Raw genomic sequence first — 24,212 nt, forward strand, 5'->3', positions numbered from 1 at the left:
TTTCCAAAACCCAAAAGCAGACTGATGGGTTGATTGGCATCTAGACAAAATTGTCCCTAGTGTGTGCAGCATGTCTGTGATATGAACATTAAACAGTAAACTACTTTGTGGGCTGAGACTGATCTATATCATGTTGTATTTATACTCTAAAGAAATTGAGAATTTGTTAAAGCTATATACTCTATGTGATTGATCCTGAGAAGATCATTTTTTACAATACTCATGCATTACATAGCAGTCAGACACTCTTCAGTCAATGGCACCAAGATTTTCGGGTGCAATCTAAATGTAGATTCTGCATCAGCTACATCTAGTTTTGTGATGCCAGGTGCCTAGAAATAAGTGAATAATTAAAAATCCTCAGAGTGGACATTACTATTCCCTCCTCGGTGTGAATATATTACTTGCCTGGTGTGTTCGTTTTATGGTAAAAAGTGGTCATAATTTACCATTTTTAGAGAGCTATAATCTCAGCCAACCTAAAAAAGATGGGTAGGGGTAATGCCAGATGAGCGAATAAAGGATAAATGATAAAGAATAAATCTTGTAGAATGGACATTACTATTTACTCCTCTATTTGACTTGCCTTGTGTCTAAACGTAGTGGTAAAAAGTGGTCATAGTTCACCCATCTAAGACAGGAAGCCATTCCCATACAGTTTGGACAATACCATCCATACATTTTTGAACTGTACAGTATACACAAAACAAATGGAAGAAGAGATAGTGGCACGTTTAAGAAATATAGAATGGCTTGCGACCTGTCTCAGCAGCCACTGAAATTTTATTGCCAGAGTGCTCTATACTGTATTTAATCACAAACATCAAGAGAGGGCGTGAAAGAAAATTTTAAAAAGTGATTACAATTTGCTGCACCTGCCAGCCCTGTTGCTCTAAGTTACATGGAAAATAAAGCTCCATCAGATACATCACTGCACTAGCGGCATTAGACTGTAATATACAGTATATGATGAACAGAACTTACCTATATAGTCATTAGATTTTCCAATATCATAGTCCCATACTGATAAATCCAGTTGTTTTTTTGCAAGATCGCTGTGCTTTACATCAAAGAAGAATTCCTGAAGGAAACAGGTACACACAATATGAATCTGTTTTAGGTTACTAATCTGTGGTTTCATATTACAGTTTTATAAAATGTAAGGGGCTAAAATGAAGAAGGAAAAATATACAGATTTTCCAGAAACCAACCAGCTTCAGGAAACTGTTTTCCAGTTACCTATGAGAAATGTCCGTCCCTTCTTTAGGCAAGCATTAACAACACCATCCACTAGATGGCTTCAGTTGTTCTTTTTTGTGCGCCAGTTTAGTAGTACCTAACATTCTCACTAATGGTCCAACTTAAAGAGGTTGTAAACCCTCGTGTTTTTCCACCTTAATGCATCTTATGCATTAAGGTAAAAGAACTTCTGACACTGACCGGCCCCCTAGCCCCCCCCCCCGTTTTACTCACCTGAGCCCATACATTCTCTCGGCGGAAAAGCGCTGTACCTCTCTGTCTGGGGTTCTAGGCTCTTAATTGGATAGATTAATAGCAGCAAAGCCATTGGCTCCCGCTGCTGTTAATCAAATCCAATGACACGGGTGCTAGGGGAGCGGGGCCGAGTCTGGCATTCTGTGTCTATGGACGCACAGGTAACCCCCAGGGAGAGAGCTTCTCCTAGGGGGTTTACTGATGCGAGGAGGAGTCGTGAGCGCCATTGGGGGACCCCAGCAGAGGAGGATCGGGGCCACACTGTGCAAAATGAACTGCACAGTGGAGGTAAGTATGATATGTTTGTTATTTAACAAAAAAAAAAAAAAGGGGGTTTACAACTCCTTTAATGCTTATAATTAACTATAAACTAGTGCAAACAATATAGATTCTATAGAGAAATTGCCCCAGATAATTCCACACAGTGTAATCTAAGACAGTCTGGAAATTTAATTCCCCCTCTCTGGCAAATTTTGATTTTGACAGGACAAGGAAAATGTCAACATTGTAGAGATTTTTTTATGATATGCTTAAATGGGCTATTTCCACTGAACTTCAGATTTTTCTTGTTGCTATGGTCAAATGCTAAACATAGAATATACTCCATATAGCTTTTATCTAGAGCATAAACTGAGACAGTTTCCCAAAAATGAAAAAAATTGTTGGGTAAAATAAAGTATTGTATAATGACTGAATAATAAAGCCTATATAAAAACCAAAAGTTTTTTTTAAGATTGGAGTTTTACCCTTTTCTACTTTATCAGGTAATTTCTTGCTGCCTGTGTCCTGCTTTGGATATATGAGAAATTACATAAACTTTCTCAAAAGTGAACAAAATTCCCATCTTAGAGAGTTTTCAGAGGAATATGTGTCTGCAATGGTGAATTTTCCCTCACTTCTTGCTCTGGTGAAAACTTAAAATTTTTTCGATGTCCCCTCACTTTCTGTCTCAAAGACAACAATTACCGGGATATATCAAGAGGGAGAGTCTGCCCTGTAGGAACACAGGTAGCAATTATCACCTTGACAAAAGAGTCTAAGTCTTCCTTACTCTGTAAAAAGGCTAAAAAATTATTGAAAGTCAATGAAAGTTAATGAAAAGCCAATTAAAATCTATAAACCAGAAAAAATATTTGGTGCATGTGTAACATTTTTACCTCATTGAATTCTGGGTTAAGAGTCTTTTTTTTTATCTGAGTCTTCTGCTTCGCTTTCTTACCTCCCTCTGGTTTTAGAAGTCTATAAATGTAGAAATGAAAAGAATTTGTACATGCAAACTAGCATAGTTACTGCATTTGTTAACATTCACTTTATTCTAAGGAAAAATCCACTCAAAACCAAATTATGGTGGTTAATTCAAATTGTGAGTTGTAGATTGCTGAGTTTCAGCCAAGTGGCTCAAAAGTGGTTAAAACGAACTATCACTTCTAGGGGTATAACCAGATTAAAATATAACTAAAAGCAATTTTGTTTAATTTTGGATAGAGTGGAGAGGGATTAGAATACCTGTCAGGTTTAAGAAACAACACAATAAGGCAAACAGCAAAATCTGCAACACAGATCAGGGTAGGAAATTGCATAAAAGTTGGCAAAATCCTTGCAATATATAACATTTCTCTGATCCAGATTTATAAATCCAACAAATGCACATTAACTACATCCCACCCTTAGGTTGTCCCCACACAATACAGTAGTTTGGCAGGCATTAGCAATTTAAAAGCATGACATGTTAGGTATCTATTTATTTGGTGTAACATGAACTTTTATATTTTTACAAAAAAAAAAAATGGGTATTACATTGTGTTTGTGTGCACAAAAATTCAATAAAATATTTTTTTTCCCCAAAATTTGTGTTTGAAAAACCACAAATATTATGTGACATAAAATTGCAACTACTACAATATTTTTTCCTCCAGGCCTTTATATATAATGTTTGCGGGTTCTAAGTAATGATCTAGGCTTATTTTTACATGAGAGAAGTGTCTAAATTGGCTTGAGCAGCTAGTGGTTAAAGCCCAACTCTGGGAATAACAAAAATAACCTTACAGTGTAGGTGTTGCAGAAGAGACTGTATCACTTTCCTGACTTCCAGCTCCAGCAAACTCCTTTGATCTATGTGACCACTCTGCCACAGCCTTCTCTAGAAGTTGCTCCTAGATTCGGTTGCTCCCTCGCCCTCACCGCATACAATATAGCCCCCACTGCAAGGGTTTTTTTTCTGTTGTGGTCTGTGTTATGCTGCATACACACGATCGGAAACGCCACCAGCAAAACTCCGATGAGAGCTTTTTGTCGGAAAATGCGACCGTGTGTATGCTCCATTGGTCTTTGGCTGGCAGAATTCCAGCCAGCATAAGATTGGGAGCATGTTCTCTATTTTTCGGTCAGGGAAAGTTCCTATCCAAAAATGCGATCGTCTGTATGCAATTCGGACGTGCAAAAAATCACGCATACTCAGAATCAAGTACGAGACAGAAGCGCTCGTTCTGGTTAAAAGAGCGTTCGTAATGGAGATAGCACATTCGTCACGCTGTCAATTTTTGGATCTTTGCAGCGCATTCTTTTGTTCTTTATAATGCTAGAAGAATGAATTTGTTTTGCTGCTGATAATCACACAGTTCTCACAAACTTATTTCTTTATTATTTCTCGCGATCTCCCGAATAATCTTTTTTGTTTTGAAAGCCAGATCTCGATAATAATGTTTAGAATTATTTTTTATAGTCATTTTTTTTTTAATCAAGATCTCCCTTTTTTTGATTATTTTTAAATTATTTTCTAGTGATCTCCATATTTTCTTTTTTTGTGTGTGTGTCAAGTTTGCACAACAACATTATTATCTTGTATTTTTAAAAGCTCAAGGAGGTTGGTTGTTGTCCCTTGTTAATTTGACATCGTATTTTTGAAATGTACCTGCCTACTCACAAACAAACTGTCCTTTTTGAAGAAAAACACATAGGCAAGTATTTTCATATAAAAAAATCTACATTCATTCTGGCTCATAACAAAATAAAGAGGAAGGCAACACTGCAGAAACTGCTTGAATTAGCGAAGCCTTTGTACCCCAGGGCACACATCAACTCTTTATAACTAAAAATTGGTAGCCTGAGAAGTCCATATAATAGGGAGCACAATCTGGTCCAGGACTCCCAGAGATCATGAACAGCAGCAGATGACATATATGTCCCCAGGTTGTGGTACTACCACAGCCTGCATCTTCTGTCAGACCAGACTGAACCCAGGCTATCACTTTCTTGTCTTCCCTGCAGCCTTCCCTCCACACTTCCCTGCAGCCTTCCTTGGAGGCTGTGGCTCTGGAGGTGGACTTGTGGCAGGAGGAGGAGGATAGGCGAGCGCACATAAGTGCATGTTCTCACTAATTTGGCCCCTCAACCCCTTCCGAAGGGACTGAAAAATAAGATTCTCACACATAAAGCGTTAGCCCTCCTCCATTTGCTGCAATTTTGCAGCTACATAGCAGTCATAAGCCTCTTCAGCGTCAGGGGGTGTTTTCAGGGCCACATTAACCTCCTTAATGAGGCCCAGTGCTGCCTCCTCCACGTTACTCCCCTTCCTGGCACTTTTTATTGTAAGGTGGAGGGGAGGCACCTGGGATTGGGTGAGGCTACTGGGCCTGGCCACCTCCTGGATGACACTTACCCCCGCCTCCTCCTGGCTGCCACATTCCAGAGCCTCGTCCTGGCTGAGGTCTTCCTGTGTATGATAAAGGGACATAGTTGTAGTTTTTGGTTCATCAATCACACACAATTTTCAGCTCATGACTGTTGCAAACTGAATGTTAATTAATAGAAAAGACTATCATTCTGAGCCCAGCATTTTTCATTCTTGTCCCAATCATTTTTGCCCCCTACTGTCTATTAATATGTCAAACACTTTTTGTTCAATCATTCATTTGTTATCAATAATAACATCTAGTTAACACCAATAATTTTCTGTCAATAAATATGTTCAAAAATACTATACCTGGCTCCAGCTGGGCTCCTCCACTTCTTTTAGGATGGAAGGGCCAGGTTGGTCCTCGGAAGCCTCAGCTGGGGTTGAGGGAAGGGTGGATGGAAGTGTAGAAAGTGATTCCCTGGCTTCAATCTGGTCTTCCAGAAACAACATTGTGTTGTAGTACCACAGACTGGGTACATACACATCCTTTGCTGCTGCTCCTGATCTCATGGAAGCCTGGACCTTATTAAGCTCCTTCCTATAAGTGCTTCTCAAGCTACCAATTTTCCTAATCATAAACTCGATGTCTGCATCGGGGACATGCGTCTTCACAAATTGCAGCAGTTTCTCCAGCGATGCCTTCCTAGCTGGTTTATTTCGATAATAGAGGTTTTTAACCTCCCACAAATTTCTCATATCCCTGTATCTGTCTATGAACTGGCCCATGAATTCAGGGTCTTTGATATGTTTCATATTTGCTGCAAGACAAAACACAAGACAAAAACACTAATATCAGGCTAAACTCTCCTAATCTTATCCCAATATAGGGCTCAATCTCGAATCAGTATAGGCCACTGATGTCCCAAGTTAAAATGTTACCTTCGTTATAACGTTCGGCGCTTCCTCCACTCACAGAACGTCGCCCGCCCCTGACGTTCTTTACCGAATATTCCCCGTCACTTCTCTTTCATAGCAGTGGAAGAGGAACATGGCAGAGAGACAGCAGGTGCGTGATAATAGCAGTAACGAGGAAGAGGAAAGCCCGAAATGACATGATCCCGCAGGAGATTTAAGGCATTTAAGGAAACATTGTTCATTTTCCAACTAAATATGATGTTTTGGGCAGATACAGGGTTAACTATATTTGGTCATGCTAATTTGTATTAAAAGAGGTTTAGGACATTGTTGTCCAGATGGACTCAGGAGCACTAGTGTGGGACACAAGAACAAGCTTTTTAGGGTGTTCCACACAGGTACTCCAGTGGATACTTGGGGTGTCTCCATGTGTGAAACTTGTCCAAAAAATTTAAGTATTCCAGTTTTGGTAAGTGAAAAAATCATGTCTTCAGCTTGGAACTCTGCCAAAACAGACAGTTGTACCCCACTTCCAAACAATGTTTCATATTCCTATTTCTGGCCTCAAATATCTGTGTGCTAAGTATACCTTTTGTTTCATTCTCATAGGTGAGAAAAGACTCCGGAGGTCTGAGGACATCAGGAAACCCCCACCTCATGAAGAAGGGGAACAGAGGACACCACAACCTGAGGATGTGGAGGAAGGAGAGGTGGTTGAAATTGTCACCACAACAGGTGAGTGTCTGACACCACAGATTCAGGTAATAGATGTATGCCTGCATATTTATAATGCATGGTGTGTATTTTTTCTTTTAGGTGATGTGCATGTTGTGGAAGAACAATCTACTCATTTCACGACTGACAGTGCACAAAGGCTAATCCAGGACATAATGGGGGTGATTTACTAAAACTGGAGAGTGCAAAATCTGGTGCAGCTGTGAGTGGTAGCCAATTAGCTTCTAACTTCAGCTTGTTCAATTAAGCTTTGACAAAAAAAAACTGGAAGCTGATTGGTTTCATATGCATAGCTGCACCAGATTTTGCACTCTCCAATCAGCTTCCAGGTTTTTTTTTTGTCAAAGCTTAATTGAACAAGCTGAAGTTAGAAGCTAATTGGCTACCACGCACAGCTGCACCAGATTTTGCATGCTCCAGTTTTAGTAAATCAACCCCAATGTTTTGTAGTCAGGATTTAGACCTCATCAAGTAAAAAACAAATGACAAAAACTGAAGAACATGATTTATGTACTAGGATCTAAAGAGAATCTAAAGAACAACAAAATGACCACTTTTTTTCTATTTTTTTATGGATTTTAAAAGCCCAATTTTGAAGATGCACACAGTGTGTCAACATGTGCTATCAGCCATCAGGGGATATCAATGTACATGTTTTGTGGGTGCAACCCCTTCCTTGTAACTCAAGTAGGTGAGAGGAAGTGGTTGCAACCCCAAAACACGTCCATTGATCCCTGTGATGGAAGATAGCACATGTTGACAATAGGCATGGGATCAGGAGGGAAATCCCCAGTTTGATTCCCAATTTGTGTGCATCTTCAAAATTTGGCTTTTACAGGGGGACATCACCCCATCTGATGAAGGCAATAGCAACACATTTTTGAAACTATAATGTCTGATATTGCCTTCAGTTTTACAATGTTGAACTTTGTAAGTTCCTGAGTTGTGTATGTTATGTTTTGAAACATGGCTGTTTATGTACTAAAAAAATATATTCAAGGTAAAACTTAAAAAAAAAAAAATTATGTTTAAAAAAAAACAAAAAAAAACCATGTGAATGTGCACGGAGTAAAATGTTTTATACTCAACAATGTGTGGCTTCTTCTTTCAATGCTCAATACCATTTTTTGAATTAAGTTGGTGTTTACAGTGACAATGGGTGTTATTTAATAATGGAAAAACCACTTGGCACTACAAGTGCACTAGGAGAACCTAGGAGACAGCTAAAAGAAACACAAGCAGTAAATCAAAATCAAGATTGGATTAGATCAAATTTTTTTTTTATATCTAAAATAATTACAAATTTGCTGGCATAGCAATGGCCCCCCTACCAATAAAATAATCTACATATTTTTGATGCACTTTACGGGCACTTTGGGGGGGCAAGCCAGGACGGCCAGTTTCCAGGGCCGTCAGTGGATTTGGAAATCCGGCCTCACGCCCAACTGAGGCAACATAATTCGGAGCATTTCTCTTCAAAAAGTTGTGAAGTATGCAGCATGCTAGAACTATGTGGTTAAGATTGTACTCTGCCATATTTATTGCCATAAGAAATAGGCAGAACCAGCTGGCCATTATCCCAAAGGCATTTTCCACGACTTTTCTGGCTCTGACCAGCAGGTAATTAAAAACCCTCTTCTCTGGGGTGAGGGTCCTCTGGGGGAATGGCCTCATCAGGTGATCACCCAGACCAAATGCTTCATCAGCGATAAAAACAAATGGGAGTCCTTCCACGTTCTCTTCCGCAGGTGGCAATCCCAAGCCACCACTCCGGAGACGTCGGTAGAACTCGGTCTGGGCAAAGACTCCACCATCCAACATCCGGCCATTCTTCCCCACGTCCACATAGAGAAACTCGTATTTCGCCGCCACCACCGCCACCAACACAATACTATGAAACCCCTTATAGTTAAAATAGTATGACCCGAGTGGGGTGGTGGGACAATGTGGACGTGCTTCCCATCGATTGCCCCTCCGCAGTTGGGAAAGTTCCAATGATGAGCAAATTGGGAAGCCACAGTCTGCCATTCCTGTGGCATTGAAGGAAACTGTGGAGTCAAAAAAGAAAAAAAAAATATTAGTACTTTTGCACATAACATTGCAAGCAGATTAGACACAAACATTCTTGGACAACATCAGTATAACATTTATTTTAAGGAGTATTTAAAGATAAAAATATAAGGTCCACTTATCAGATTCCTCGCCCCCTCTGATGGCTCATTGGAAGGGGGAAGGGTTCTAAATGAGTTTTGGACCCCAAAAAAAGCCTCTGCCATGCTGCCTGAATTTAAGGACAACAATAACATTTGTACACATTTTAGGGGGTGTTTAGGGTAAAGCACTACAATATAGCTGACAAAATACATTGTTAAGTGACTAGGCTAGGTGTATATGGGCCCAGGATAGCATGCTGGGGAGGTTAGTGAAGGCAAATATGCATGAAGGACAAAAAAGGAGCATTAAAAGCTTACAGCATGCATGAGGACAAAGGGGACATTCACAACATATTACAATCATGGTAATTAGGGAATGATGAAAGAAATACTAAACATTAGCATACATTAAATACTTAGAATGTGATGTTAAAGGAGAAAACTTACCCTAATATAGTCCTTCTGCAGGACCTGTATGATGGCAGAACAGGTCTCTGGGATAATGATCCCCAGAGCCTGGGGGGAGATGCCTGTAGAGAACTTGAGGTCTTGCAGACTCCCGTCGCCAAATACCACAATGTGGCGACTAGCCTCTGCTCCGGAGTGATGGCTTGCCGCATGCAGGTGTCCTGCTTCATAATATAAGGGGACAACAAAGCCAACAGATGGTAAAAAGGGGGTCCCTCATCCGGAGAAAATTCCTGAAATCATCAGGGTTATCCTCCTGGATCTCACGCAGCAAAGGCATATGAGAGAATTGGTCACGCTGGAGTAACCAATTCTTGGTCCATGAACTCCTCCCCACCCTGTTCATGGACTGCGCTTGGGTCAATGCAAGAACCCTAATACCAAGCCCCCGCACAGCACAAACTCTATGACGAGCATGTACCTGCAATATGGCTTCAAATCCAAAAACCATCCAAGTTTTTTCAGACTGAAATTCCGATCGTGTGTACGCGGCATTAGGCTTCAAAACTACACCAGATGCTTTGTCTTGGATTTTGCCACATTTTCCAATACTAGCAAAATGCATAGTCAAGAGAACATCCATTCAGGACCTCTGCTTAATAATCCATTGTCTCGCAAAAAAAAAGAGCCCTACATGTCGCGCTTTGGTTGTGCTGACTTATTGTGCTGACGTATTTTTTCTGTCTAAACAATACAAAATGCATGTCATCTAAAATAAATGCCAATTCACATCAATACATGCAATGCACAGGGTCTCTGAGAAACTTTTTAGAGGGTGCGTTGTTTACTACTAGAAATTGATTCTACAGCAATATCCATGCATTAAAATATTCTGTTTTTGTCTACTATTCCTTCAAATAATATAATACAGTATTCTGGTGAAATAAATATGTTGGTGAATAGTATTTTGTCTGTGAGCCATTTATTCGCTTTACAATTTTTTTTTTTTAAAGTAAATTTTTTCTAAAACAATATAGGAGCTGCCATTACTATATTACTACTTATTTTCTAGCTCTTATATAAAATGCCAGCCTCCCAGTAATATAGATACACTGGTTATGATATTCTCTGAGTCAAGGGCCCTGTACCAGTATGGAGATCAGGAAAGTCATAGTAATGTCAGAAGACCTTTTCTGAATGTGTGTCCTTGGTTGGTGACTCAAAGCCTCGAAAAGGTTTGGCATGACAGCCAGGCAACTAACAAATGCAAGTTTTAAAGTGGAACATTACCTAAACATAAAAATGCAGGCTTTTTATTTTAGAAGAGATACACTATGTCTCTTCTGCAATAAAGGATTCTTACCTGATTTTTCATAAAGTTCTTGACAATGTACACTGAGCTGTGCATGTCGGCTGCCTAGAGAAATCAACTGCCACAGACAAGCGCAGACGTCATTCCAGGACATTCAATCAAGACAGCCAAAGATACTGAACCCAGAAAAAAACTGAGCAAAGACAGGATTGTGTGGAAGTCGCATTGCTGGAGGGCAAGTGAGTATATTTCTATTTAATGCCATCTTGTGATGTGGAGAGCTTATTTCAGAGGTGAGCTGGAAAGATTTACTCCCGATCCAACTCATTAATACCTGTGTTATTTTGCATCTACTTTTGGTTACTGTTGCTTCATTTATATTCACAATCTGTTATAACTGTGTATGAAAAAAACACTAATTTTCCTGTTCATGTGTACTCCTACGAGGATGCTCCCTTTTGGAACTCAACTTCTCCACTTTAGAAATTTATTTTGTAACTCCAAAATTACTGGAACAGATGGAGTTGCTTTTTGCTTCTTGTTGTAAAAGAAAAAAATATATAAATCAATCCCTTTACAACTTTAACTGGGACAAACACCAGTGCAATACTTTAAGGCTGAGCTTCTTCAAACAGCTAAACATATACTGTATGTGTGAAGTGTTTACATGTCAGATGATTTCTAATTCTGTTCAGCCATTATTGCATTCCAGACTCTGCCAGCCAGCACAGACAGTTCCTAGACCTTTGTGAAGACCACACAGTACTGTTTAATATCCAGACATATTAATGTACTTGTGTTACTTTTATATAAAAATACATACCCCAGTACTTACAGTTTAACAAATGGATCAGAGTAACCATTAGCATCCATAGCTGCCAGGTGAACACATCGGATAATGCCAACAATAAGCCCTCCTTGCTGAGTATTGTACATCAAAGAGACCAAAACCTTTCCTCTGTCTTCTACATCTCCACCGCGATCTGTCTGCAAAGAGGCAAAAGCTTTTTTTTGGACAATTGTAGTTTTTAATGTTTACACGTTTAAGTTCCTATATATTTTTCATTACTTGTACAAATTCTGTATTTTACAAACATATAATTCAGTGTTTTCATGTAATTTACTTAGCAGAGAATTATGGACATTTTAATAAGAAAGCCCAGCAATTGCTGCTCACCTTTTGACTAAACCAGTCTAACTGGAAACCAAGTATGATTTAGGACAGTTGTCTCCAAACTGCACCCCAGCCCCAGATGTGGCCCTTTGCTTGCCTTTATCCAGACCTTGAGATGATATTCCTCCCACTGACACCGAAGACATAGTTCTATTTCTCCCACTGACACCAATAATGAGGAACTATTCCTCCCAATGACACCAATGATGGGGCGTCATTCCTCTTACAGACGCTAAAGATGTGGTACTATTCCTGCCACTGACTGACACCAATGATGAGGCATTATTCCTCCACTGACACCAAAGATGGGACATTTTTGTTCTCACTGACACTATCGATGGGGCACTATTCTTTTCATTGATACCATATCCTACTCCTACAGGCCACAGTCCATCCCCCTAAGGTCTAAATAGCAGTAAACTGGCCCTTTGTTTAGAAAGTTCGGAGATCCCTGATCTAGGAGAGAGGGAATAGGGCTGTGTCTCTCTGGCAATATACAGCGGGCTATTCAGAAAGAGTGCACCACACTGGAAAATACTCAGTTGCACCACTTGCTGGCCACAAGAGGTATTTATTATATAACAAACAAAAAAAAATGTACAAAACAGTATACATTGTCTAAGCTAAAAATACGGGTAATGCTAGTTAGAGCAGTGAAAGGATGACCCACCCAAGAGGTAGGTGGAGGTGCAAAAGAATTACTCATTACTCACATAAAAAAATATACAACATAAAGCCCCCTCTCCCACACACGCATTAGGGTTGATTTACTAAAACTGGAGCGTGCAAAAATCTGGTGCAGCTCTGCATAGGAAGCTTCCACATTTCTTTGTCAAAGCCTAATTGAACATGCTGAAGTTGTTAATCATGATGATGACATAGTGCATGAGTTTTGGAAAATAGAAGAAAGAAAAAGAGATTTAGGGGAAAAAGGGGAAAGAGAGTGAGAAAGAGAGAAAAGTCCAGCAAACATGGATTACAAATGCAAAAAGGCTTAAACCACTGAGAACTGATGTAAACTTTGGGGCCATGCATTTAATTGCCCATTATTTGTCTAAGCATCTATCAACCAAGGATCTCATATTCCAAACCACCTCTTATTAATTTTTGTTTAATCCTGTGCCAAACCCTGCACTGAAAAAGTGGCAATTACGCTCAGCAATAACATAGCAAGACATTAACAGGTGTGGAAGTGGGGTCAAGCTATGACTCCCAGCTGGTAGGTATTTCCGCAAAAGGGCAGGACGTTATTTAACTCATGGGAGTCCTCTAAAACTAAAATAAATTCCGAATTCCAACCCTGCAAGTAATTTATAAAGGTGCAGTTTTATATTTATCGTTATATCTCCAAATCCAAATCCTTATCTAAATCTGTTTTCCTGAACTGAAACCAATTCCAACAAAAATGTTAAATCCAAAAGTGTATCAAATATGTGCCAAGTAATAGGCTATGCAACAGTTTTGCTACTTGTTGCTATGCAACCAGTGTAGTTATTTGTTGCTGTGTGATGAGTTTAGTTATGGGTTACTATGTGACAAGTTTACTACTTACTATGAGACAAATCAAGTTGTTTATTATTATTTTACAAGTTCAGTTTGCCTTGATTTCTGATCTATTTCAACTGAAATCAACATTAACAATTGTCTATGCAAACCAGCTCTGATTGCCTGTGCACCCTGCAATCAAAGACATAGTGAATACTCCAGATGGCACTTAAAATTACTGCACGTGATGCAATCAAAGGGTACCAGCTATGAGACGAGACGCGGCACACTGAGTGCTAACTGATTATTCACATTGGATATTTGTTCTCTGTTACACCGAAAGCCAATCCTCAAATTATGTCTAATTTTTGTCTGGTTCTGTTTTTATCATGCTCCGATCTGCAAACCTCTAAATATAATACAAAGGTTTACTGAAGATTATAGGTATTATGTGTCAAACAACAAAATGGAAAATTCTATACTTAACTGACAGTAATTTTCCTTTCCTGATGCATAAGCATGACAGCATACATGTATAGGATAGGCTCCGCCCCTCGCCCAATCAGAACTGATTATACTATATATAAGTGAGTCGCATCCCCCATGGCGGCATTCTCGTAACTATACTCAAATGCGAAACCCAAGTGAGGGTCCTGTATGCTGTCATGCTTATGCATCAGGAAATAAAAATTACCTTCAGGTAAGTATAGAATTTTCATCCGCAAGATGGCCACTACTGGAAGCAATGTTCTGGAAAATGTCTTGAGTATGTGGAACAGGTCAAAGGTCACTGAAGGAACCTGAAGTGAAACTCTCAGAAGCATGGGTGTACCAAAGTGTGTATGTACACATCAGTTAGAAAAAACTACAGCTGCTTTATCTGATGGTTTGTGTGATTGTTCTCAATGACTCCATATGAAGTTTTTTGGCTCTTGATCCTTCGTTCCATATCTTGCGTAAATCTGCTTTTTGACTAAGAACAATGAACCGATGGTTCCGGTTAAAACAAGATTTGGTAACATTTGTTTAAAGCTTTAATTGCTCTAAAGCACTATAGTGGGAATTAGAGGAGTTTGAGTTGACTTCCTTACTGCACAATGTACATATTCACCAGCACCCAGGAATCTTCAGTTGTTGTCCAAAAGGTTTCTATTATAGCTAGATCACATCACCAAGACAAGTACAGCACAGGCCCCACTGATCCTGAGCCTCCTCTACCCAAATTAGCAATAATTTCTGCAATATAACACCTACTGTGCAAAAGTGAGTGAAAAGAAACTTTGCTGTTCCTAGAGAGGAGCAGACTTGGGATTAGGCGATAGGTAGTAGGTATTTAATGGCTGGACTGTTTTATCATCCATACTGCCCTTGCACTCTTTTTTTTTAAGGATATTTTACTTACCTGACCCTCACCTTATTGATCGTGGCTGGTCTCTGGGTAAGCTCATTGCTCAAGATTAGCGGTGAGCTTTCTGTTTTATATATATATATATATATATATATATATATATATATATAAATGACTGCAGGCTGTTCCTGGTGTACTGTTTCTAATATACTTCAGGCGGTGTACACAGTATATAGTGCTGCGCACCTCTAGTGCAGTTGCTCATACCTTTCTGGTGGTCAATACAGTACACCCATAGTTATTATTAAACTTCTGTTGGTGTATACAGTACCGTGCACCCCTAGTGCAGTTGCTACTACTTTCCTGGTGGTGTACACAATACATACAGTACAGTGCACCCATAGTTGCTATTAAACTTCTGTTGGTGTACACAGCACGGTGCACCCATAGTGCAGTTGCTACTACTTTTCTGGTGGTGTACACAATACATAAAGTGCACCATAGTTGTTATTAAACTTCTGTTGGTGTACAAAGTACCGTGCACCCCTAGTGCAGTTGCTACTACTTTCCTGTAGGTGTATACAATACATACAGTGCACCCATAGTTGTTATTATACTTATGTTGGTGTACACAGTATTGTGCACCCCTAGTGCAGCTGCTACTACTTTCCTGGTGGTGTACACAATACGTACAGTGTACCCATAGTTGATATTATACTTCTGTTGGTGTACACAGTACCGTGCACCCCTAGTGCAGTTGCTACTACTTTCCTGGTGGTGTACACAATACATAAAGTGCACCCATAGTTGTTATTACACTTCTGTTGGTGTACACAGTACCGTGCACCCCTAGTGCAGTTGCTACTACTTTCCTGGTGGTGTACACAGTACACAATACAGTGTAGTGTTTTTTTTTGCTAAACAAAATTTACAGCATGTCCGGAAGGCCACCAAGGAGAGGCAGACGCTCACAGGCTACTAAAAGAAGGCAAGCAGGCTCTGTGTCTACAGTCGACAGTGCTGGTCGTGGACATGGTGCATCCTCAGCACGTGGCCGTGGGGCACGCTTGTCCTTTTTTCCTGCAGCTGGCCATGTTATTGAGCCACAACATGCAGAAGAGTTGGTGGAATGGATAACAAAGCCGTCCTCATCCTCTGTCAACCAGGCTCAGAGTAGTTTGCCTGCCAATGCAGCTGCCAAAGCAGCCTATTCCATCGGCTCCATGTCGACAGTCACTCCTTCCCTAGCCCCACCATCATGCACGGAGGAGTCCCCCGAACTATTCAACCACAGTGTCGGGTACATGCTGCAGGAGGATGCACAGTGATTTGAAGGCTCCGATTATGGTACCCAGGTTGAGGAAGGGAGTAACGTCAGCTTAGAGAGAGGGCCCAAGAAGGTCAAGAAACTGGCATTTGTGTTCCCCCAGCTGCAGCATACTGCCAAGTTTGCTCCAGTGACGAGGAGGGAGGGGATGATGAGGTCATTGACTCAACTTGGGTGCCTGATAGAAGAGGGGAGGAGGAGGAGGCACATCTCCAACGAGGCAGGATGCCCTCCAGGGGGCAGCTTAAGGGCAGCCACCCTATTGCATCACACCACAGAGCTAAGCAGGTGCAGGGCGCTGCTGACTCCCTGCATATTTTGAAAAGTTCCTTGGTGTGGGCCTTTTTTGACCCGTGTGCAGCAGATCGCACCGCTGCTGTTTGCAACATATGTTTGAAGCGTATCAAGCGTGGCCAAAACAACAGCCGCTTGGGCACCACATGCTTGACCAGACATATGATGACCTCCAATGCAGTCTGTTGGCAACAGCACTTAAAAGACCCACATCAAAGAACAAGGCGGACCTCTCCTTTATCCTCATCAGCTGGGATCTCCAACTCCACTATACCTCCAGTTCTCTCAGAAACCTGCACTGAGAGGAATGAAGGTATAGAAATAGGTGTCTAAGTACTTGCGGCCAATCTGCTAGCGGTACACCAACATCGGATTTTAGCAAGCAAATTTCCCTACCCCAGTGGCTAAACCGTCAAAAGAAATTCAGTCCCAGCCATCCACATGCTCAGCATCTGAATGCTAGCTTGGCCAAATTGCTAGTACTGCAACTGCTGCCTTTTCAGCTGGTAGACTCTGCCCCCTTTCGTGAATTTGTGGAATGTGAGGTACCTTAGTAGCAGGTTCCCAAATGCCATTTCTTTTCACGGAAGGCCATTCCGGCTCTCTACCAGCATGTGGAAGGCAATGTCTTGGCCTCGTTGGATAGGGTGGTCAGCAGTAAGGTGCATATTACTGCTGACTCATGGTCCAGCAGGCATGGACAGGGAAGTTACTTTTCTTTCACAGTGCACTGGGTAACTCTGCTGGCAGCTGGGAAGGATGTAGGACAGGGTTCAGTATTGTTGGAGCTTGTTTAGCCACCACGCCTCCAAAATCCTAGTGGTAATTCCGCCACAGCTCTCTCCTCCACCCCCTCCTGCTCTTCTTCCTCTATGGCCTATGGCAGATTTCTCCTCTGAAGCAGCGGTGCTCCATAGGTGTTCAAGGGGCTATGCAAGCACTAAGGCAAAAAGATGCCATGCGGTTCTTGAGTTGCTCTGCTTAGGGGACACGAGCCACACTGGGGCAGTGATTCTGTCAGCTCTGCAGGGGCAGGCTCAGACATGGTTGACGCCACTCCAGTTTCAGCCAGGAATGGTTGTATGCGACAATGGCACCAACCTCCTCTCCACCCTCTGACAGGGACACTTGACCCATGTTCCCTGTTTGGCTCGCATCCTGAATTTGGTGGTGCAGCGGTTCTTTAGCAGGTACCAGGGCTTACAGGATCTCCTGAGGCAGACCAGGAAAGTCTGTGGTCATTTCCGCCGGTCATATAATGCCAGTGCTCGGCTGGCTGACATTTAAAGAGAATGCAACCTGCCCAAGAACCACCTCATTTGTGACATGCCCACCAGGTGGAACTCAATTTTGGCAATGTTGCAGTGGCTGCATACACAGCAGAGGGCCAATGAATACCTGTGTGAGTATGGCACCAGGACACGGTCAGGGGAGCTTGGCTTTTCTTCGCCACGCCAGTGGCTACTGATCAAGGATGCATGCACTGTCCCGTCACCATTTGAGGAGGCCACGAGGATGGTGAGCAGTGACAGTGCATGCATCAGTGATACTGTCCCTCTTGTCCTCCTGTTGGAGCACACACTTCATGGAATAATGGACAGGGCACTTGAGGCAGAACAGCGGGAGGAAGAGGAGGACTTCTTTACCTCTCAAGGTCCCCTTTATCCAGATACTAATATTCTTGCAGGCCCGCCGATCACACAGGAAGAAGATGATGAGGAGGAGGATTGTGTCAGCATGGAGGTGGAGGATAACACTCAGCATCAGCAGCAGTCTTCAAGGGATCGTTGGCAGTCCCCAGAAACCCATGGAGTTGTACGTGGCTGGGAGGAGATGGTTACGGATCATGTGATTCTTAGTGACCCAGAGGATGCAGGATCGAATGCCTCTGCAAACCTATGCTGCATGGCCTCCATGATCCTGCAAAGCCTGTGAAAGGACCCTAGGATTTGTGGCATCAAGGAAAGGGATCATTACTGGCTGGCAACCCTTCTTGATCCACGTTACAAGGGTAAGGTTGCAGAACTTATCCAGCCTTCACAGAGGGAGCAGAGGATGAATTATCTTTGGGAGGCCGTGCAGAAAGGTTTGTGCAATGCGTTTCCAGAGCCTGGGAGGTTACAATTTCCTGGTGCTGGACAACGTGTTGCTGAGGCTTCGTTCAGTCACAGAAAGAGCGGTGGAGAAGGTGGCCGGCTGACCGATGCCTTCAGGCAATTCTTCAGTCCTCAGCGCCCAGGTCTGATTGGTTCCAGCAACCATCGCCAGTGTCTGAATTACATGGTGCAGGAATATCTAGGGGCAAGATCAGACTTAGAGACCTTTCCACCAGAACATCCACTGGGTTACTGGGTCTTGAGGATGGACCACTGGCCAGAGCTTGCTCAATATGCAATTTAGCTACTGGCCTGTCCTGCATCCAGCGATCTTTCTGAATGCATATTCAGTGCTGCTGGAGGATTTTTAACCAATCACAGAGTGCGCCTGTCCACAGACTCTGTTGATCGGCTCACATTCATAAAAATGAATCAGTCTTGGATCACCAGCTACCAAGCACCTGATGCTGATGTAACCAAATGATGTTTCTATGGATGTGGGATCCCTTGAAGACTGCATATGCTGAGTGACTATCCTATTATGTTGAGTGACTATCCTATTCCTCCTCAATTTTCATGATGATAGCTTCTAAGAAAATTTTCAGTTCAAGGCACCACCACCACTACCTAAGGCCCAATTTTTCTGCCCCTGTTTAACAGGGTCGCATAATTACAATTTTTGATCAAATATTTAACAGCAGGGCTTGTTCCTGCGCTCAACAAGAGTATCTGTTAGGGGATGCAGTGTTGTGGCACCACCATCACTGCCTAAGGCCCAATTTTTCTGCCCCTGTTTAACAGGGTCGCATAATTACAATTTTTGATCTAATATTTCACAGCGGGGCCTGTTCCTGCGCTCAACAAAAGTATCTGTGAGGCTTTACAGTGTTGTGCCACCACCACTGCCTAAGGCCCAATTTTTCTGCCCCTGTTTAACAGGGGCATGTAATTACAATTCTTGATATAATATTTCACAGCAGGGCCTGTTCCAGCGTCCACCAAGAGTAACTGTGAGGGCTTACAGTGTTCTGCTACCACCAACACCTAAGGCCCAATTTTCCATGGAGTGTATAGGGCAGGCCGTATAGTATATACAGGCGGTCCCCTATTTTCAAACATCTGACTTACAAACGGCTCCTACTTACAAACGGAGGGAGACAACAGGAAGTGAGAGGAAATCTACCCCTAGGAAGGGAAATTCTCCCCTGTAAGAGTTAATATGGGAAAAAGGTGTCTCCCCACTGATGCTTTATCACCAATCCTTGTTTCCCTAATAACCCAAAATGTTCAAAGTCGAATTGTCATTGGGACAGAAACTGAGGTGAAATCTTCTGAACAGGGGCACAGACAGCAAAACAAATGTTACAGGGGTGATGATAACCCTTCCCTATGTTATCCAAAAAGCTTAAAAATAGATTTTTTGGCTGGAGCTACACTTACAAAATGTACCTGTTCCAAATTACAAACAGATTCAACTAAGAACAAACCTACAGTCCCTATCTTGTTTGTAACCAGGGGACTGCCTGTATACTGCTGCTGTTCAGAGTATATAGGGCCTGGGGGCCCCATGCCTTTTTTTTTTTTTTAATTTGGGTGCGGGGTTCATCTTAATATTCATACAAGACCCAAAGGGCCTGGTAATGGGCTGGGGGGGGGCAACAGTTTTAAATTACTTTTTCCTTTAGAAATGTCATTTTGTGCAGGGACTGTTCTAAACATGGGAAAAATGCACCACTTTACAGGTATACTATAGACACCCCCAGGCACGATATTTAAGGGAATATTACACTTTTATTGTTTCACTTTAAGCATTATTAAAATCATTGTTCCTGAAAAAAACTGCCCTTTTTAAAACTTCTTTTTACATTGATACATTTCCCCTGGGACAGGGCCTGGGTCTCCAAACACTTTTTATGACAATAACTTACATATTAGCCTTTAAAATTAGCACTTTTGATTTTTCACGTTCGAGTTCTATAGACTTTAACAGGGTTCGCGTGCTTGCACAAATTTTTGGTCTGTTCGCATGTTCTGCCGTGAACAGAACCAGGGGCTGTTCAGTTCATCCCTACTCAAGATATGAGCTGCAGGTTTGCGGTCATAATAAATATCTGGAAGTACTGGCTAGGACATAGCCTTAACCACTTGCCGACTGCCTAACACAGATATACTGCGGCAGAATGGCACGGGTAGGCAAAATCACGTACCTGGTACGTGATCTGCCTCCCGCGGGCGGGGGGCACATCGCGCCCCCCGGTGCCCGAGGCAGTCGGCAACGTTAGGGGAGGGATCAGTGCTGAGGGGGAGGCCACTCATTCATGGCCACCCCCTCGCGATCGCTCCCAACGAATAACAATCTTCCTCTGCCTCTGTAATGTAAACAGCGGCAGAGGAAGTGATGTCATTTCTCCTCGTGTCGGTCTTTTTCATTCCAGCGCCGAGAAGAGAAGAGATCCAAGTAAGTGCACCAACACCACACGTACAGTAGAACAATCTAGGCACACTTTTCACCCTCCATAACCCCCCCGATCACCCCCCTGTACCCCCTGTCACAGTGACACCAATGGCATTTTTTTTTTTTTTACTGATTATTGCATTGGTGTCAGTTTGTGACAGTTATAAGTGGTAGGGCAGTTAGTGTTAGCCCCCTTTAGGTCTAGGATACCCCCCTAACCCCCCCAATAAAGGTTTAACCCCGTGATCATCCCCCGTCACCAGTGTCACTAAGCGATCATTTTTCTGATCGCTGTATTAGTGTCACAGGTGACGCTAGTTAGGGAGGTAAGTATTTAGGTTCGCCGTCAGCGTTTTATAGCGTCAGGGACCCCCATATACTACCTAATAAAGGTTTTAACCCCCTGATTGCCCCTAGTTAACCCTTTCACCAGTGATCACCGTATAACTGTTACGGGTGACGCTGGCTAGTTAGTTTGTTTTTTATAGTTTCAGGGCACCCGCCGTTTATTACCTAATAAAGGTTTAACCTCCTGATCGCCCGGCGGTGATAAGTTAGGTTTTAGGGTCAGATAGGGTCTGCGTCACCCCAGGCAGCATCAGGTTAGCGCCAGTACCGCTAACACCCACGCATGCAGCATACACCTCTCTTAGTGGTATAGTATCTGAACGGATCAATATCTGATCTGATCAGATCTATACTAGCATCCCCAGCAGTTTAGAGTTTCCAAAAACACAGTGTTAGCGGGATCAGCCCAGATACCTGCTAGCACCTGCGTTTTGCCCCTCGGCCCAGCCCTCGCAGCCCACCCAAGTGCAGTGTCGATCGATCACAGTCACTTACAAAACACTAAACACACATAACTGCAGCATTCGCAGAGTCAGGCCTGATCCCTGCGATCGCTAACAGTGTTTTTGGTAGCGTTTTGATACAGTCGCTAAATGTCAGGAGCTTTTTTACCTGTGAGTCTCACTAGTGTACCACTAAATTTAGAGGCAAATCGAAGGTACACTAGTGAAGAGGCCTACACATTTCTGAGCATGACAGATAGTGAAGAGGAAGTCACTCATCTGTCAGAATCAGGCTCAGAATACAATCCTGTAGACGACAGCGGCTCCATGACAGATAGCTCTGACGACGGAGTTGTGGTCCCTGCCAAGGTCAGGCGTACCAGAACCTTTTTCTGTCGTTGATGTGCAAGAACCGCAGGTCCCTCGTATGGAGCAGAGCAGTACTAGCGCCGCTATTCCTTCTGGTGAACTGGCAAGCACCAGCGGCCTAGTACACCCTGGTCGTATATCCAGCACTGCAGTATCACATGGTGACGTGGCGAGTCCCATAAGTGCAGTTCAAGCTAGTGAGGTGGCAAGCACAAGTAGTGTCCCGCTGCCACCAAGAAGACGAACACAGGCCCGTCGTGCCCATAGTGCCCTTCCTGCTGCATTCGCCAATCCTAATTGGGAACCCACCACTTCTGCAGCACCCGTACTTCCCCCATTCAGGTGGAAACAGTTGATTTTACGTCACTTGATTTTTAATCGCTGTTTTTCACAGAGGATCTCTATAGATCTATTGTGGACCAAACCAATTTTTACACTGGTCAACACATTTCCACTATTTCCCAGTCCTCCTTTGCCAGAGATTGGAGACCAGAGATTGGAGACGAATTTAAGGTATTTCTGGGCCTTTCCCTCAACATGGGCATAACTAAAAAGAGTGAGTTGCGGTCATATTGGTCCACTGACCCAGTTCACCATATGCCCTTGTTCTCTGCCTCCATGACCAGGGCACGATACGAACAGATCTTGCGGTTCATGCACTTCAATGACAATGAACTCTGTCGTCCTCGTGGAGACCCCGGATACAATCGGCTCTACAAAATTCGGCCCCTCGAAAACCACTTCAACTAATGCTTTGCAGACTTGTTTACTCCCCATCAAGTTGTCTGCGTTGTTGAGTCCCTGATTAAGTTTTCTGGCCGCTTGTTATTCAAACAGTACCTTCCCAGCAAGCGTGCCAGATACAGGGTTAAGATGTATAAGCTCTGTGACAGGGCCACAGGTTATACATAGTTTTATGGTTTACGAGGGAAAAGATAGTCATGTAGAGCCGACAAACTGCCCTGACTACATAGGAAGCGCTGGCAAGATTGTGTGGGACTTGGTGTCACCCTTATTCGGAAAGGGGTACCACTTATATGTGGACAATTATTACACGAGTGTGCCACTTTTTAATCACTTGTTTGATCAGCAGATTGGAGCATGTGGCACCGTGCAACCTAATCGCCGGGGCTTTCCCCATGGTCTTATAGATTCCAGTCTTAGGCTGGGGGAGAGAGCCTGCTTGCAGTGTAATAATTTGCTCACTATGAAGTGGAGGTATAATAAGAATGTTTTCGTTCTTACATCCCTTCATGCAGACACAACGGTCCAAATTACTACGGCGACTGGTGTTGTGGAGAAACCCCTCCGTGTCCACAAATATAACCAAAATATGGGAGGGGTGGACCTCAATGACCAGTTGTTGGTGCCGTACCTAATTGCCTGTAAGGCCAGACGCTGGTACAAGAAAGCGTCTGTTTATTTATTTCAATTGGCTTTGCTGAACGCTTATGTGCTATACAGAGCTTCAGGACGGACTGGATCCTTCCTTAAATTCCAGGAAGAGATCGTCAGAGCCCTTCTGTTTCCAGACGGTGCTCCACCTCATGTTCCCCAACCAAATGCAGTAAGCCGGCTGCATGAGAGGCAATTTCTTTATGTCCTCCCGAGTACGCATACCCAACGATCCCCCCAAAAAAAGATGTTGTGTCTGCAGCAAGCGCGGATATAGGCGTGACACCCGCTATTATTGTCCCTCCTGTCCTGACAATACTGGTCTTTGCATTGGTGAATGTTTTGAACGCTACCATACACTAGTTGAGTATTAGCGTAGGGTACAGCACTGCACAGACTAGGCACACTTTCACAGGGTCTCCCAAGATGTCATTGCATTTTGAGAGACCCGAACCTGGAGCCAGTTACAGTTACAAAAGTTACAAAAAAAAGTGTAAAAAAAAAAATATATATATATATATATATATATATATATATATAGAATAAAAAAACAAAAATAGTTGTCGTTTTATTGTTCTCTCTCTATTCTCTCTCTATTGTTCTGCTCTTTTTTACTGTATTCTATTCTGCAATGTTTTATTGTTATTATGTTTTATCATGTTTGCTTTATAGGTATGCAATTTTTTTATACTTTACTGTTTACTGTGTTTTATTGTTAACCATTTTTTTGTTTTCAGGTACGCCATTCAGCTGCAGAGCGGATTTATTTATCTTGACAGCAACAGCGTTTGCTCCCACGATACACAAAGCCGTGACTCCAGGGCTGTCGGAGGTGATTTCACCAC

The 24,212-nt window shown here is 42.6% G+C and overlaps 1 protein-coding gene across 4 annotated transcripts in view; it reads right to left on the reverse strand.

Moving 5' to 3' along the window:
- Positions 1-24,212, reverse strand: part of RPH3A (rabphilin 3A) — a 433,918-nt gene that overhangs the window by 11,907 nt on the left and 397,799 nt on the right. For all 4 annotated transcript variants that reach the window (XM_073625921.1, XM_073625905.1, XM_073625913.1 and 1 more), the window contains 3 exons: positions 11,469-11,620; positions 2,652-2,733; positions 985-1,081 (listed from right to left, as the gene is read on the reverse strand). In XM_073625921.1, coding sequence (XP_073482022.1) covers positions 985-1,081; positions 2,652-2,733; positions 11,469-11,620 — 331 coding nt within the window. The remainder of the gene's footprint in view (positions 1-984; positions 1,082-2,651; positions 2,734-11,468; positions 11,621-24,212) is intronic.

This window comes from Aquarana catesbeiana, linkage group LG01 (assembly GCF_042186555.1).
Source record: "Aquarana catesbeiana isolate 2022-GZ linkage group LG01, ASM4218655v1, whole genome shotgun sequence".
Taxonomy (NCBI): domain Eukaryota; kingdom Metazoa; phylum Chordata; class Amphibia; order Anura; family Ranidae; genus Aquarana; species Aquarana catesbeiana.